Source organism: Primulina eburnea, chromosome 6 (genome assembly GCF_022965805.1).
Source record: "Primulina eburnea isolate SZY01 chromosome 6, ASM2296580v1, whole genome shotgun sequence".
NCBI classification, from domain to species: domain Eukaryota; kingdom Viridiplantae; phylum Streptophyta; class Magnoliopsida; order Lamiales; family Gesneriaceae; genus Primulina; species Primulina eburnea.
The window spans coordinates 25,481,237-25,493,704 of NC_133106.1; the positions used below are offsets into that span (position 1 = coordinate 25,481,237).

General features: G+C 36.3%; 1 protein-coding gene, 1 long non-coding RNA gene and 1 pseudogene across 2 annotated transcripts; 2 read left to right on the forward strand and 1 right to left on the reverse strand.

Moving 5' to 3' along the window:
• The first annotated feature begins 1,511 nt into the window (after positions 1–1,511).
• On the forward strand, positions 1,512–5,475 carry LOC140835413 (uncharacterized; annotated as a pseudogene).
• Positions 5,476–7,692: 2,217 nt separating this feature from the next.
• Positions 7,693–8,127, forward strand: LOC140833953 (uncharacterized). Its single transcript, XR_012118616.1, has 2 exons — positions 7,693–8,017; positions 8,052–8,127. It is a non-coding gene; the product is annotated as an uncharacterized lncRNA (long non-coding RNA).
• On the reverse strand, positions 8,078–9,321 carry LOC140833952 (chlorophyll a-b binding protein 13, chloroplastic). The gene is made up of 3 exons (XM_073198496.1): positions 9,077–9,321; positions 8,825–8,986; positions 8,078–8,723 (listed from the first exon to the last, which is right to left on the reverse strand). The coding sequence occupies exons 1-3, from the start codon at positions 9,194–9,196 to the stop codon at positions 8,214–8,216; spliced, it is 792 nt and encodes a 263-aa protein (XP_073054597.1). The 5' UTR covers positions 9,197–9,321; the 3' UTR covers positions 8,078–8,213.
• Positions 9,322–12,468: the final 3,147 nt, after the last annotated feature.

Genomic DNA, 12,468 nt, shown 5'->3' on the forward strand with positions numbered 1-12,468 from the left:
AGAAATATCTAAGAAATAATGCATTTTTAAACATATTTTCCACACATATTAATATAGCAGGATCTTAACGAAGGAAATGTCATGTTATTTATCGTACATACATAAATGCAAGACAATTTTATTTTAAAATATTTGATTTTGTTACTGTGTTCTACAATACAGAATAACATAGACACAAATCGTAAAAATATTTAAGCTTCTTTACCGGTCATATATGAGTCTCATAGTGGAACGATTTTATTAAAAAAAATTAGGCACCATAAACATGCAATACAAATAGGGATGTAATCGAGTCGAGCCGAACTCTTGAATGTTTGAGCTTGGTTCGTTTATAATCGAGCCAAGCTCGATTATAAACGAATATATGAATGGCTCACGAGCTTATTCAAGCTTTTATCGAGCCTAAACAAGTTTAATAAATATGAATTATATATTTAAATTTTCATTAAATTAATTAAAAAGTAAATTATATATTTAAAGAAAAATATTATTCTTATTAAAATTTGTAAATTTATTATAATAAATAAATTTAATAGATTTTTCTATAGATTTCATAAATAATATGCAAAATATATAAATCAAATATCAAAACTATTATTTTTTCATCTAAAAAATTACTCATGAACTTACCAACGAACATGTTCACGAGCTAACGAGCCGAATACTGTAAAGCTTGAGTTTGTTTTTATCTTAACGAGCCTCATTAATCGAGCTCAAACGAGCTTTTATCGAATCGAGTTTCGAATAGCTCACAAACGGTTTGGTTCGTTTACATCCCTAAATACAAACTATGTGAAACTGATCGTTAAACAATTTCAATCTTGTGAAAACATAGACAGGTTCTATAGAGCTCTAACGAAAAATAAAATGGCATGTTGGAAATTTGAATAAAAATTATATGTCATGAATGTGGGAGTGCCTTTTGGTTCTCCACATTCTTGAGTTGGTTGTGGCTCATTATTGTGGAATGTCTTTTGACTTTCCACATTCTTGAGTTACTTGAAAACTTGTGGCTCTTCATATTCTTGAGTTAATGGGAAGATTAATTGAGTTAATTAATCTTGCATGATTCTTGGTATGCTTTTTGGGGGCTTATAAATAGTGTTCTCATTTCATCATTTCAAGTGCATGAAAATCTTTTCTTTTTCAAGTATTCTCTTGCATTTCATATTGTTAGCTTTTCTTTTGGCCTCCGTTAAATCTCGGTGATAAAGTAAAGGTACGCTTTCAGTTCGTCGTAGTAGTGTCTCGTGCTAAGTCACTGCTGGTTGTTCCGTTGTATCCTGGGAAACAGACGTCCAAGTTCATCCTCGAATCACATCCCGGAGGGGACAAATCTGTTTTAAGGACACTGTATTTTCATACAGGCCTCGGTTTGCTTTATTTTAAGCATTGTGCTACTGTTTTGTTCATACTACTAGTTCGTTGGTTTTAGTATACCTTTCTGTTTATTCCATACATTTTGTATAACAATCTTAAAACAGATTACTTATAACGAGTTTTGTTTCGATATGGCTACTGAAACTAACGTGCAAAGGGAAACTGTTCATGTTGTCCCTCCTCAAGTTGTCCCTCATGGTACCCCACGTGCTGCTGCGGTTGCTGTTCCAGCAAGTCACGGTGAAAAACCCGAGAAGTTTACTGGTGTGGACTTCAAAAGGTGGCAGCAGAAGATGCTGTTTTACTTGACGATGCTGAACCTGCCTAGATTCCTCACGGAGGATGCTCCTAAACTCAACGAGGGTGAGGGAGATGTTGAATCTGTTAGTGCGGTTGAGGCATGGAATCATTCTGATTTCTTGTGCCGAAACTATGTACTAAACGGATTGGCAGATTCGCTCTACAACGTGTTTTGCGAAAAGAAAACGGCTAAAGAGCTGTGGGAATCCCTTGACAGAAAGTACAAAACCGAGGATGCCGGGGCCAAGAAGTTTCTTGTTGGTCGCTTTCTGGACTTTAAAATGGTGGATTCAAAGCCAGTTATCAGCCAAGTTCAAGAACTCCAAGTGATTCTTCACGAGATTCACGGTGAGGGGATGACTTTGAGCGAATCATTCCAAGTGGCTGCTATTGTTGAGAAGCTACCACCAGCTTGGAAGGATTTCAAAAACTACTTGAAGCACAAGCGAAAGGAGATGAATGTGGAAGAACTCATTGTTCGACTTCGCATCGAGGAAGACAACAAGAGTTCGGAAAGACGATTATTTTCTCCTGTTGCCGCTAAGGCAAATGTTGTCGAGCATGGACAAAGCTCGAAAAAGAGAACATTTTCCTCCTCCAGCAAAAGGTTGAACATGGGACCCAAAGGAGGCGTGTCAAAGAAAAGGTTCTCTGGAAAATGCTACAACTGTGATGGTATGGGTCACAAGGCATCTGAATGTAAGAAGCCGAAGAGAAACCGAGAGGCGAATGTGGTAGATAACATTGCTCATGAGGTTTCGAACATGAATCTCTGTGCTGTAATATCAGAGGTTAATCTGGTGGGTTCAAATCTAAGGGAGTGGTGGATCGACACGGGTGCCACTCGCCATGTTTGCTCGGATAAGGAGATGTTTGCAACTCTTGGGGAATCTGAGAATGGGGAAAAGCTGTTCATGGGAAATTCCGCCACTTCTGAAATCAAGGGTCAAGGAAAAGTTGTCCTAAAGATGACATCGGGAGAAGAACTGACGTTGAACAATGTGCTGTATGTGCCTGACATCCGCAAGAACTTGGTGTCCGGGTCGCTTCTTAACAAGCATGGTTTCCGCATTGTCTTCGAGTCAGATAAGGTTGTTTTGTCTAAGAGTGGAATGTTTGTTGGCAAAGGTTATGTTTGTAATGGTTTGTTCAAACTAAATGTAATGGCTATTAAGCCCGTGATCAATAAAGTTAATACTTTTGCTTACTTGCTTGAGTCTTCTTGTTTATGACATGGTAGACTTGGACACGTTAATTACGATACAATTCGTAGATTAATAAACATGAAAAGCATTCCTGCATTCCAAATTGATAAACAACACAAATGTGAAACTTGTGTTGAGGCAAAACTAACGAGATCATCTTTTCGAACTATTGAAAGAAATAGTGAACCACTTGATATAATTCACAGTGATGTATGTGATTTAAAAGGTGTACAAACTCGTGGTGGAAATAAATACTTCATTACTTTTGTTGACGATAGCACAAAATTTTGTTATGTGTATCTCCTCAAAAGTAAGGATGAAGTTATTGACAAATTTGTCCAATATAAGAGTGAAGTTGAAAATCAACTTAGCAAGAAAATTAAGGTGCTAAGAAGTGATCGTGGAGGTGAATATGAATCACCGTTTGCTGAGTTTTGTGCTCAACATGGTATCAAACACGAAAGAACTGAACCTTATTCTCCTCAGCAAAATGGCATTGCAGAGAGAAAGAATCGCACATTGAAAGAAATGATGAATGAGTTGCTATTAAGTTCTGGTTTACCACAGAACATGTGGGGGGAAGCTGTTCTAACAGCAAATTACCTTTTAAATAAGGTGCCCCGAAAGAAGCTAGATAAAAGCCCATACGAGTTTTGGAAAGGTAGAAGTCCTTCTTACCAATACTTGCGAGTGTGGGGATGTCTTGCCAAGGTAGCAGTACCCACTCCAAAGAAAGTAAAGATAGGACCAAAACCTGTGGATTGCATTTTCATTGGATATGCTCAAAACAGTAGCGCTTATCGTTTTCTTGTACACGAATCTCAAATACCTGATATTCACAAGAATACGATAATGGAATCAAGAAATGCTTCGTTGTTTGAACACATGTTTCCATGCAAATCTAAGGAAGAACCAAGTTCATCCAAAAGATTATATGAAACAATTGATGAAGAACAAGAGCTTCATCAAGACATTGAACCTAGACGTAGCAAGAGAGCTAGGACTGAGAAATCCTTTGGTCCGGATTTCATCACTTTCATGATGGAAAGTGAACCTCAAAGCTTCAAGGAAGCAATTAGTTCATCTGAGGGACCTCTATGGAAAGAGGCTATCAATTCCGAAATGGAATCCATTTTACAAAACCATACGTGGGAATTAGTAAATCTTCCTCCGGGAAGCAAACCACTAGGCTGTAAATGGGTTTTCAAAAGGAAAATGAAATCAGATGGAACCATAGATAAGTATCAAGCCAGATTGGTAATTAAAGGTTACCAAACGTGAAGGGCTTGATTACTTTGACACATATTCTCCTGTATCAAGAATAACCTCTATTCGAGTGATACTTGCGATTGCCGCCTTGCGGAATCTTGAAGTACACCAAATGGACGTAAAGACTGCTTTTCTAAATGGGGATTTAGAAGAGGAAATTTACATGGAACAACCTGAGGGATTTTCTGCGACTTGGCAAAAAAATAAGGTTTGTAAACTGGTGAAGTCTCTATATGGCTTAAAACAAGCACCAAAGCAATGGGACGAAAAATTTGATAAAGCCATGATGGAAAGTGGATTTAAATTCAGTGAATGTGACAAATGTGTATACATAAAAAACACTGAAAATGGATATATCATTTTATGTCTTTACGTAGATGACATACTTATCATTGGTAGTAATGATAAGATGATTAAATCCACAAAAAAATTATTGAACTCAAGATTTGACATGAAAGATTTGGGCTTAGCCGATGTAATCCTTGGAATTAAAATCCATAGAACATCAGAAGGGATAGTCCTAAGTCAATCGCATTATGTTGACAAAATATTTGAGAAATTCAATAATGATGACTCTGCATTGGCTAGAACCCCGATTGACACCAGTCAGCATCTATCAAAGAATCGAGGTGAGAATATGTCTCAATTAGAATACTCTCGAGTCATTGGAAGTCTGATGTACTTGATGAGTTGTGCAAGATCAGACATAGCCTATGCAGTGAGCAAATTGAGTAGATTCACGAGTAATCCAGGAGTTGAACACTGGAAAGCAATTATCAGATTGCTAAGATACTTAAGGTACACTCGTGATCATGGGCTGCACTATACCAGATATCCTGCTGTTATCGAAGGATACAGTGATGCAAATTGGATATCTGATATGAAAGACTCAAAATCTACAAGTGGATTTGTATTCACTTTAGGAGGTGCAGCAATTGCGTGGAAATCTTCTAAACAAACTGTAATAGCCAGATCCACGATGGAATCTGAGTTTATAGCTCTTGACAAGTGTGGTGAAGAGGCTGAATGGCTGCGTCATTTTTTAGAAGATGTTCCAGGATGGGAAAAACCAGTGCCGGCTATATGTATACATTGTGATAGCCAATCTGCAATAGGAAGGGCACAAAATACAATGTATAATGGTAAGTCTAGGCATATACGTCGTAGACACAATACCATTAGACAACTACTCTCAACTGGAGTTATCTCTATTGACTACATAAAGTCAAAGGATAATATAGCGGATCCGCTAAACAAAGGGTTAAACAGAGAGTTAGTTGCGAAAATGTCAAGGGGAATGGGGCTCAAGCCTATAGAATAAATTGGTGCGAAGGAAAACCCAACCTACGCTGACTGGAGATCCCAAGAACTAGGTTCAATGGGACAACCTAATCGCATTAATTTGGAGAATCACTGTAGGGGTTATCCCTAGTCCATTCCTATTATGAAACAGTGAATGTTGAGGATAAGCTTACGGCTTTTAATGATTCTGATGAGAAGAATATAGAATCACCTATGTGAGAGAGAAGTGGGGCCGCTTCGAAGGAATTGCAAGGCTCAATTCTAGACCCTCTTGCAGAACCAGGCGTGTGTTCATGGCCAAAACGAACACAATCATGAGAACTGAATAGTATCAAGGAGAGTCTTGTGTGAAATATATCTTAATTTACATAAATGACAGAACAGTTCAAGGACATCATGTCTACTGGTCAGCTAGTAAAGCAAATATATTTCATGAGGGAAGGTTCAAAGGATAACACCTACATATCCTATGCAGGATTCAACTGTAGAACTTTGTCACCGAGATTTATATCAGTTTTCATTCATGTGGGGGATTGTTGGAAATTTGAATAAAAATTATATGTCATGAATGTGGGAGTGCCTTTTGGTTCTCCACATTCTTGAGTTGGTTGTGGCTCATTATTGTGGAATGTCTTTTGACTTTCCACATTCTTGAGTTACTTGAAAACTTGTGGCTCTTCATATTCTTGAGTTAATGGGAAGATTAATTGAGTTAATTAATCTTGCATGACTCTTGGTATGCTTTTTGGGGGCTTATAAATAGTGTGCTCATTTCATCATTTCAAGTGCATGAAAATCTTTTCTTTTTCAAGTATTCTCTTGCATTTTATATTGTTAGCTTTTCTTTTGGCCTCCGTTAAATCTCGGTGATAAAGTAAACGTACGCTTTCAGTTCGTCGTAGTAGTGTCTCGTGCTAAGTCACTGCTGGTTGTTCCGTTGTATCCTGGGAAACAGACGTCCAAGTTCATCCTCGAAGCACATCTCGGAGGGGACGAATCTGTTTTAAGGACATTGTATTTTCATACAGGCCTCGGTTTGCTTTATTTTAAGCATTGTGCTACTGTTTTGTTCATACTACTAGCTCGTTGGTTTTAGTATATCTTTCTGTTTATTCCATACATTTTGTATAACATGGCACAAGGCTGAAATATGCCCAACCTGCTAGAAAAATCTATCTAGAAAATACACTTATTTTCTCTAAATGTTCGGTTCATATCTCCAAAATTATAATTACTTGTGCGTTTAATTTCTCAACATGTCACATCAATTCCAATTATCTTTATCAGAATTTTTATTGAAATATGTGGGGATTGTCGGGTATATATTAGATTTTTTCAAAAGAAACAAATAATTTCAAATTTAGGTTCCTTTTTTCATTTCTTGACAACTTTTATTTTCATGTCAAAGAGATTAATATATAGATTTATGGATCTAAATCGAGGGTTAATGAGCTTCATGATCATAGATCATAAAGCATATGACCGTTATTTCTTCAATGCAATCAAATGCCCATGTTTTATTTGTGTCAGGTGCATTAGTCAGTAATTTCAAACTACTCGGGTTAAGATTGAAAATTCTATAATCATTTAATTTTTTAAACGTGAACCACTCGACCTAATATTAAATTAATACAAAATTTTTCAGAATTTAAATATAAAAATTTTTAAAAAAATTTGGGTCCCGGGTCACAATGAAAATGGCTCCGCCACCGGGTGAATAACCGTTGGTTTCCATGAGTACATATCTATATATATACACAGTATATATATGTGTGTGTGTATATATACTCTCCCCTATAGACTATGAAAAGGAGAACACACAAATAATAAAGTTGTTGGGATGCAACCAAAGTCCTACATGGAAAGATCTAGAGAAAGATCATGAGTTAATAAAGATGAAATTATATCTCCATTGGTATGAGGTCTTTTGGGTGGTTCCAAAAGTAAAACTATGAGGGTTAAAATCCAAAGTGAACAATATCATACGAGTGTGGAGATATTCGGATTCCGTTGGTCCTAACAAGTGGTATCAGAGCCATGGTCTAGATCGAGCCATGAGGGTGGAATCCTCAATACCTAAACGAATGAGGTGATGGCTCGTAGTGAAGTGGAGTGACCTCGATTGGAGGACGAATAAGACTTGAGGGGATGCAACCAAAGTCCACATTAAAACCCAAAATGGACAATATCATACCAATGTGGAGATATCCGGATTCCGTTGATCTTAACAAAGGTTTCCTTGGTTTCATCATCTATCCTTTTCTCATGACCAAATTATTCTTCAAATTTGTATCTTCATCGTACCCCTATGTCATAATACGTGGTTCATAGAAATCTTTCTACAAACCGTACCACTGGCGAGCAAGACAAGTTCATTGTATTATGAGGAGTATTCGAACATTAATCCAATCGCATTGGTTGCTATCTGCGAGGAACTGAAAATGGCATAAACACATGTTTTAAATATGTTCTTCCTATTATTGTTTTTCGCCACATCCCATGGACCGAACTTTCCAACAGCTGATGCATATTTTACCAGCGTTCATGTTTTATCTGGCCAGGTACTAATTAATTGTGGGATATGCTGGAGACGAGTGGACAAGGATCGATCAAAACCTCAATCAATCAACAAATCAGGTAACGATATCATCAACTACAAGTGGATTCATTACATCATTTACCAAAATATCTTGAACAACAATGCACATGATCGACTCGATCGATTAACGCACTCCAATATCGTTATGATCGATACATTTACGATCCTGGGGTGAACTTGGTGGCATAAACCCAGGCATTGTTAGCAACAGGGTTGTCAAGGTGATCCAACAGATTCTCCAAGGGACCCTTTCCGGTAATGATAGCCTGGACGAAGAATCCGAACATGGAGAACATAGCTAGCCTTCCATTCTTGATTTCTTTCACCTTCAGCTCTGCGAAGGTCAACGGGTCATCAGCCAGGCCGAGGGGGTCGAAGTACTGCCCGCCGGGATAGAGGTCGTTGCCTTCTCCGACTCCGTCCAGGCCATTGATTCTGTAGCCTTCGACTAGCCCCATTAGAACAACTTGGAATCCAAGCACCGCGAGAATGCTTTGCGCATGAACAAGGTTGGGGTTGCCAAGATAGTCCAGCCCGCCAGCGGTGAAGATTTGGGATCCAGCCTTGAACCACACAGGCTCCTTGAATTCAATTTTCAGCCATTTCTGAAGAACTTCAGGTGTGATGCATCCCAGAGCTCCAAGCATAGCCCATCTCCCATGGATAACCTGTGGAATTGTAAATGTTCCATCGATTGAAGTTCGCTACAACAACCCACAAACACATTGATGCTTCCCGAATTGTAGGATTGAATGAGAGAAAAAATTACCTCAAGAGCCCTGTTCTTGGCAAAGGCCTCGGGATCAGCGGATAAGCCGGCGGTGTCCCAGCCGTAGTCGCCGGGGAATTCTCCGGTAAGGTACGACGGAGTCTGAGCAGAAAAGGGTCCCAGGTACTTGACGCGATCCGGGCCATACCACAAATCATTACCCTGTCAAGAATCACCAGTGATTGCAAGTTACTATTAATTGGCTTCAGTAGATTAAAGATATCATTTTCTTTTTCTTGAATAATTAATTACCATGGTGTATTTGCCATTGCCCATGGAGACGACATCTCTCAGAGGATTTGCGTTCTTGGTCTGACCCAAGAATGGAGTTGCCCTCACGACCGTGGCAGCGGAGCTGGCGGTGGCAGCCATTGATGCAGTCTCTTACAAGATTTGGTCTTGCTGGATGTCAAATTTTGCCTGTGAGGTGGGCAGATTATATGTTCAAATTTTAGGTGAGAATCATATGGATGTGCGGTGGGGCTTGGATGTTCGAAAACTGTGGCTACGCAATTGCACAATCGAATCTATCAACCAATCAAAAGGGCACTATAGATTTTAATATCTTCAACTCACATCCTTTTATCCTCAATTTATCTCATATAATAGTGTTATTTATACATTTTTCCCTTACTTTTTTTTACTTCCTTTCTCATTTGGAAAAGATGAGGTGTTCAAATCACGGATAAATAGAATAAATTGAAAATCCAAACCAAAAAACCAAAAACTGAATTTTTAAATTTAGATATAAATATTAAAACCGAATTTTATATAGTTTGATTTTAAATTTTATTTATGAAAATATTAAAACCGAGTTTTATATAGTTTGAATAACATTAGACATGTTACCATCCTAGACAACAATACCGATACAATCCATGAATTTTACGTTTTTTATGCTACATCTATAGTCTAGAAGTATATATTTGATATAATTTATATAGTAAATTTTTTGTACGTTTAAACAATTTTTTTGGTTTTTTTGTTTAAATAATCATTTTTTGGTATTTTCATATGAGTTTAAAAAGAAATCAAATATTATTATGCATATCTTGTTGGATTGCAGAAATGGTAGCAATATTAATTTTGATTATAGCAAAACTTGTTATATTTCTAATATTTTTATTCAAGTACGTAGTTGTAAAATGTTAAATTGAGATATTTGATAAACTGGAACTTAAATGAAGTCAAGCTGAAATATGGCGAGTCAAGTATTTCGATGATATCTCACAAACTGGCAATCCAAATGACTAGCGGCCAAATGTCCGAGAATCCAACTCAATTATCTAGAAATCATAGGTCAGTTTGGTAGAGTGAATTCGTATGTTATCGAGACGAAATGGCGGTCGCAAAATCCTACCGGCCAAACATCCTCCAATCGGACAGCTCGATAGGCCAGCTCTGATATTTTGGAGATATCTCTCATCTAAATTATCGTAATGGAATGATTTAGCATGCGTTAGAAAGATATGACGATTATCAACAAATAATCTTCAAAGGTTGAAGTTTGAATTGAATCTTAAAAAAATTGAAAATTTGCGATGAAGTCTCTATTTCTGTATAGGTTTTATCCAATATTTCGAGAATATATCTCTCTCTCATTTGAACTCAAAATGAGTAATTCTTGATTATGTTGAAGTCTAAGAGAAAATTATTATAACTTTTATGTTTACAACTTTTGTCCAGAAATCAACATATCAAGAGGTATATTCACCAGATCAAACCACATTTCACTCAATCGTTTTGATCGTCCACTCGACCGTTTTGATCATCCGACCAGTTCATTCATTCAACTGTTTTGATCTTGAAACATGTCAACACAAGCAACTTGTCAGAAAGTCAAATATGATTGTTGTAAGGTCAGAAACAGTACATAACCTTTTCCCACGGTCATATACTTGTTTTTAACGTATATATCACTATTGGAGGCTATATATACAACATCTTGAAAATCAAATATAAGTTTTTGAAGGGCATTCAAAATATGGGCATCCTACATGAAAAAATTAGATAATATGAGAGCAAGCCCAATAAAAAGAATCTAAATAGATATATTAGCTTAGTGGATGCTTTTGCCCTTATGTATGATGATATATTTGAGATTATATACAATGTAATTGATTAATTTTCTCACACACAATCACTCGTATATACAAGAAAGAAGTGCTTCAAAGTTTAGTTGAGTAAAAATCTTTACACAAGACATCAAAATTGTGTTTGTAGCCTTGGCGTAAAAGATATTAAACATTATGAGGATTGTGAGGTTGGTAGAGTGTATTAGGAGTTTTGATTAGACAAGGTATAAGTCCTAAGACGAAATTAGTTTGTTCAAAGGGCTATTTAAATCAAAGTCTTCTAGTGAATCCTTCCAAGGGAAGAAGGGTGACTTATGAATTGTTAATCTCTCAACATTCATAAACAATTTTGTGCATATTTATTTATCGCATTTATTCACTTTTGCTAATATTTTTTATATGCATAATTGAAGCATTTTACGTATATTTCAAATACCAAAATATTGCACACAAAATTTTTGCTTAAATGTTTCAACCAAACCGTTCTTATGATTTCAACTTGCATATTTTTAAATATTTTTTAAAATATTTAATCAATTTTTAGAGGGTTGTTTGAGTTTATTCCGCTTGGTTTTATAACCAAATTTGATTTAATTTCTCGGTGCTCGGTTAATTATTGAACATTTCAAGAACGAACTATTGTAGCTCTTTTAATCATAAAATCTTTTAAAGACTAGTTTATCTTTCTCTAAACTCTAGCCCGATCCCAACATATCTATTACTACTTCATTTTTTATGCATTTAAACATATTTTTTAAATATGTTTAAACCGTCTTTTATTTTTATTTTTTTTCATAGAGCTTTTAAAAAAAATTTATTATACATATCTATTACTATTTAATAAAGCTAAAAAATTGATATTGTGGGGATCCGGACGCTAATCATTTTCTTAATCATCTTTGAGGTTTAATTATCAATTAAGATAAACAGGGTCTAAAAATTTCTTCTTCTTTTTTTAAAATGCGGAAGGTAATAGAATCGTTCTATTATACAAACCAGTATAATAATACAAATCCTGTATAACATGCATCTAATTTAGAACTAGGTTCAACTACTACAATCAAGTAATAAAACCTATCTACATCCAAGTCCGTGATCACCACTCTAATCTCGATCTATCATCATCTTCTGGACCTTGATCCTGCCCCACCTGTTGTCATGCACACATACAAAACAAGACAACAGCCGGATAACTCCGGTGAGATATAAATATCCCAGTATAAACAATGTATACATGCAATCATATAAAACATATATAAAAGCATAACCAAACATCAAAACATGTATCTAATCTGATTACATGAATCAATGACTCGTTATCTGATCTTACCTTATTTCTAATCTAGGGATCCCGATCTAATTTAGACTTTGGTATGCTGTATCAAGTGTCTACAATAGACGTCGATCTTCATCTAAGCTCATCGATATACCGTAAGTCTATGGTCTAAGCAGTTCTGACAAAGACTTAGACTTGGGCATGCTATATCGAGTGTCTACAATAGACGTCGATCTACATCTAAGCTCATCGATATACCACAAGTCTAGGGTCTGAGCAGTTCTGACAAAGAC

Coding starts and splice junctions, on each gene's coding strand:
- LOC140833952 (XM_073198496.1), bottom strand. CDS start 9,196: ATGGCTGCCACCGCCAGCTCCGCTGCCACGGTCGTGAGGGCAACTCCA. Junction 8,987..9,076: donor GCAATGGCAAATACACCATG/GTAATTAATTAT, acceptor GATTCTTGACAG/GGTAATGATTTGTGGTATGG. Junction 8,724..8,824: donor CCAAGAACAGGGCTCTTGAG/GTAATTTTTTCT, acceptor ACAATTCCACAG/GTTATCCATGGGAGATGGGC.